Here is a 4,551-nt window from a genome sequence, read left to right on the forward strand (position 1 = left end):
ACTTCAATTAATGTAGCATTATTTCTATCTAACGTGGTGTGAAACGCAAGTTTAGTATCATTAAAGTAAATATTTATCGTGAGCGGACCTGGAACGCATCGCATAGGGTCTGGTTCCCATTCACCATTTGTATTACATCTCACATTCCTTCTTTGTCCGGACAGTAGATTAGTTTCAGGTCGATAACTGTTTTGACATTGCAATGTCGCTTTTGTTCTTGGTGGAACTGAAGATTCGCACGATATCCATTCATCATCGTATGTACTACATCTAGCTTCGATTGATGCCGAGGTCAAAGCTTTGCACCGTATTTCTGTCAAATAAAAATTTTGAACGCTTAACGCATAATCATGATTTCGATCGCTTTAGTTGAAAAATTCAATATCTAAGAATCCTTACTTATTTTCCATGTATGTGCATACATTTTTTTCTAAAATAATTAAATATTTCAAAAACATAATTATTTGAATACCTATACAAACTGGTATGTTAAGCCATCTTCCCTCGAAGCTGCAGCTCACGTCGGTCGGACCTCTTATTTTATATCCCAAATTACAAGAGTAGATGAGATGAGAACCTGATACCAGTTCTGTTCCTTCTGAAACGTAACATTCCTGTTCATCTGGGCATTGCGACCGATGTAATTTCCAACGACCGTTCTGCGGTTGTGGAGGTGCTCTGCATCTGTTAGTGCCAGATGATGTAGGCGGTGTTGTTCGTCGTGTTGTTTCCGTAGGTGGTTGTCTCGTTGGGGTAGGTGTGAATGGTGTGATCCATCCTCCGCCGCACACCTTCTCATCCGATCCATCGGCACAATTTTCTACTCCGTTACATTTTAGATCACCATCGATACACGCTCCATAAGCACAACGGAAAGTTGTCCCAGGACAGCTGCAAACAAATTAGCAGTTATGAAACGTTTGTTTCTCGTGGTCGTTTAATCAATATACAATTATAAATCGTATTTTAAACATGCATAAAAGATTCTCACGGCGGTGTAATTGCGCATTGTGCAGATTCATCAGAACCATCCGCACAATCTCGATTTCCGTCACAAACTTGGGTGTTCTTAATGCACTGGCCGTCGTTGCACCTAAACACCGCCCCTCTGCAGCACTTGGTTTCATCGCTATTATCAACGCAGTCCCTTTTGCCATCACACGCTTTGTCTTTGTCTATGCAGCCACCGTAATCGCAGCGAAAGGTGGAACACGAAATTTGTTTACACTCAGCCTCTGTCTCGTCAGACGAATCCCTGCAATCTGCTTTGCCGTCGCATAATAATGTGCCACTTATACAGTCTCCATTGTGGCATCGAAATTTTTGTTGCTCTGTCCTGTTTGAACAATTATGTATTAGCTGATATTTATTTGCTTGAGCATTACATTATTTTGATATGTGAATACTTACGTACACTCATCAAATACAATTTGTGCATATCCAAAACCAATACACACTGTAAAATACAAAAAAAAAAAATAGTTTCGCTTACAAAAATCTATCCCCTGTTATTTTATACGTCAAATAATTGTGCATGTGTTGTAAATTGAAGTTATTTTAATTATAATTTTTTAAACAATATATACGTAGCACGAAATTCTGCTTGATGGTCATATCTTTTGCCTGATAGGCACATAAAAATCAGTTATAGATTGATATATTATAGATAATTATCAATAATTATAGATTGATAGATTGATTGACCATATTTCCTAGCAGCATAAGAAAAACTTCAATAAATTGTTAAATATGGTAGACATGCATTATACAATTCATGCATCATCTTCGTTTATTATCTAGTCAAATGAGTAAACATGTACGCAAGATAGAATTCTTTTACAGTGAGGTTCAAGGTCATTAAACTGGTTTCTGAAACTGGTTAAGATTACTTCGGTAATCTCTTGGAATTTGCAGATGCTCAAATGACTGCAAAATAACGGTATATAATACTAAATTCTTCTTAAGAGATGCATGATAAATAAAAACGAATTTTACTAAAAAAATTTTTTTACCGATTGTTTCATTTACAAATTAATTATTTGATCGACCATTTAGTCAAACAAGGTTAAAATATGCAAACTGAATAACATTTGTAAAGTTTTGCTTAAAATTTGTAAATCAGATAAACTAAATTTTCGAGAACTATATTTATATGTGTTTTATATATGTTATATATTATTATCCTCGACTATGAAATATGTAGAAATATATATATGGATTCAGAATAAATTAGAACGTGAGATCGCTAGTGAACGTGAAATGTTAATGACACTGGTGAAAATAATTACATTTTTAATTATCTTCATGAGCAATTTTACTATTTTATTAGTAATATATTCAAATGAATACATTGTATTTGTTTAATATTCTGTTGTTATATCTAACTGATAAATAGAAAATCTTCGAAAAAGAAAGTTGTGATGAAAGTTTTTTAAAAGTAGCAATTATAATTCTTATTTATTATAAAAACAAATTGGCGTCATAATACATTCCTTGCTTACCGTAAATAACTATTAATAGTGTGGAAATTCGTTGAATAATCCACATGGTAAAGTACACATGTACGAAATGCCAGCAATTGCAATCCGCACCTCCTTATAACTCGGCACTCTATCGTCCACTGCGATTATCCACTGGATACGCCGGATTCCACAAGACTGGAATTACCCAACGCGCAGGCAAAGCGCGCGCGTCATCTTGATATGCGCGTGTGGTGGAAAGTGCATGTACGGGGAAAGTACACATTCGATTTTTTACGCTGTAAATCTAAAGAAATTTACTATTATATACCGTTATTTTGCAGTCATTTGCAAACATCTGCAAATTCCAAGAGATTGCCGAAGTAACCTCAAACAAAATTCGAATGAAGACACGACGACTATGCGCACATTTGCATTTCGGTTCTATGAACTTTGTGAAGTAGAGACAATACACATTTTTTATAACAGGATGTTTAGTTGAAGGACTCTGGCATTATTTGCGGTTTCACAGAATCGCTTTGTAATTGCAGGAAACTTACAATTAATTTTACAAATGCAGCAGCTTGTATGATAATTCAAAAACATTCTTTAATATTTCTCAGTGTATTTGATACAGAGACAGAGCTATGTATTTTACACTTATACATCATTATGCACGACTTCTTGTGCTTCATCCTCCGCAGGTAGGACATCTCTGTTGCTAAACGAATAAAAAGGGAGGCCTATCAGCCATTTCAAGGTTCTGCATAATATTGAGTTAAGGTATATCTAATACAAAGGAAGAAAAATTTCATCACATAAAGCGTTGTGTTGGAAAAAAAGGATACATTCGTTCTGAAATCTCGGTGTCTATCATATGTTTCAAAATGTACGTCTTCTGAAACGTTTCTACTTCTTCCTCGCACTCCTTCCAATCTAACGTTTCATGGAGACCGTCCGTGCCATATCTTTCACTATAATTATCGTAGTGCACCTGTCGATGTATTTACTTTTTGAATAATTCGTTTTTAGAAACTTTAATACTAATCTCACAATCGATTATGAGTTTAACTGCATCAACTTTTCTTGATATTGTAAATAAATAATTTTATAAGTAATTTTCACAAGTCAACAAAATATATGCGATCAAATTTTCTCACGTGACACAGGCACAATCCTAAGCTGGGCGCAAGTGGTATGTCCATCTTGTCCATTGTCTTGAACGCTTCGTCGATCGTCTCTTTGGACACCATGTCCCTCGCGATCGCGACCACAGCGGCGACCATTTTTCGGATTTGATGCAACATGAAGCTCTGCCCTTTAATTTCCAATACCGCAAATTCCATGTCGTTTGAAACGAACGTTTCCACACATGAGAAACTGATTATATAGCGTCGCGCTCGTGGATCTAACGGTTTCCTGAATTAAACAGACTTTGATTCAGTTTTAAGTACCTAAATGGGCAAATATGTTCTTCTGATTTGACATCGACTCACACTTTTGACGTGAAGTTGTGAAAGTTGTGAGAACCTTCGAAAAGCTTCAAAATCGAATTTAATCTATCTAAAGATTCCGGAGATAATCTATAATCCGTATACGGCTTTCCGTCGATAATCGATAACTGCTTGATTCTCTCGTCTTCGTCAACCTCCTCCCCAAGTTTTAACAAACTCTGATCTTCTAACGCAAATGCAAAGGAAGGAATGATGTATCTATAAGTACGCGCATCGCAGTGATTTTTGCTGTTGAAACTCTTTGTCACTCGTTTTATACCAAATACTCTGATTACATCAGGTAAGAACTGATTTATCACTGTCCTATCGATATTCTCCGCTGCAAAAAAAAATTGATATTTATATAATTTAATAATATATTCATACAATAATTCATACAAATACAAAGTTTATTTCCTTCGTTACTTTTAAGCTTAATAGCATGACAATTAGATCTTTATTAATAATTGTTTAAATAAAAGTGGCATCGTAAAATTAATATTGCAATAAGCACATTAGGACATAAATTTTATGATACGAATTTTAATATAAATTAAAATTGTTCTTAAATAATAATAATAGAATATACAGGGTGTTCA

At 34.9% G+C, this 4,551-nt stretch overlaps 2 protein-coding genes across 2 annotated transcripts in view; both read right to left on the reverse strand.

Moving 5' to 3' along the window:
* Window positions 1-2,951, reverse strand: part of LOC105459723 (limulus clotting factor C-like) — a 10,459-nt gene extending 7,508 nt beyond the window's left edge. Inside the window, exons 1-5 of the mRNA XM_011705961.1 lie at window positions 2,502-2,951; window positions 1,411-1,456; window positions 992-1,336; window positions 473-891; window positions 3-313 (exon numbers count right to left, since the gene is read on the reverse strand). Of these exons, the coding sequence (XP_011704263.1) occupies window positions 3-313; window positions 473-891; window positions 992-1,336; window positions 1,411-1,456; window positions 2,502-2,547 (1,167 nt within the window). The 5' untranslated portion in view covers window positions 2,548-2,951. The remainder of the gene's footprint in view (window positions 1-2; window positions 314-472; window positions 892-991; window positions 1,337-1,410; window positions 1,457-2,501) is intronic.
* Window positions 2,952-3,046: 95 nt separating this feature from the next.
* On the reverse strand, window positions 3,047-4,338 carry LOC105459724 (tRNA pseudouridine synthase A, mitochondrial-like; the record flags this gene model as incomplete). Its single annotated transcript, XM_011705963.1, has 4 exons — window positions 3,047-3,222; window positions 3,308-3,453; window positions 3,620-3,878; window positions 3,956-4,338. Coding segments are annotated over 4 exons (891 nt in total), but the record flags the coding sequence as incomplete, so codon positions are not given.
* Between the last annotated feature and the right edge of the window lie 213 nt (window positions 4,339-4,551).

The sequence above is a fragment of the Wasmannia auropunctata genome, unplaced genomic scaffold (assembly GCF_000956235.1).
Source record: "Wasmannia auropunctata unplaced genomic scaffold, wasmannia.A_1.0 LD334119.1, whole genome shotgun sequence".
Classification (NCBI taxonomy): domain Eukaryota; kingdom Metazoa; phylum Arthropoda; class Insecta; order Hymenoptera; family Formicidae; genus Wasmannia; species Wasmannia auropunctata.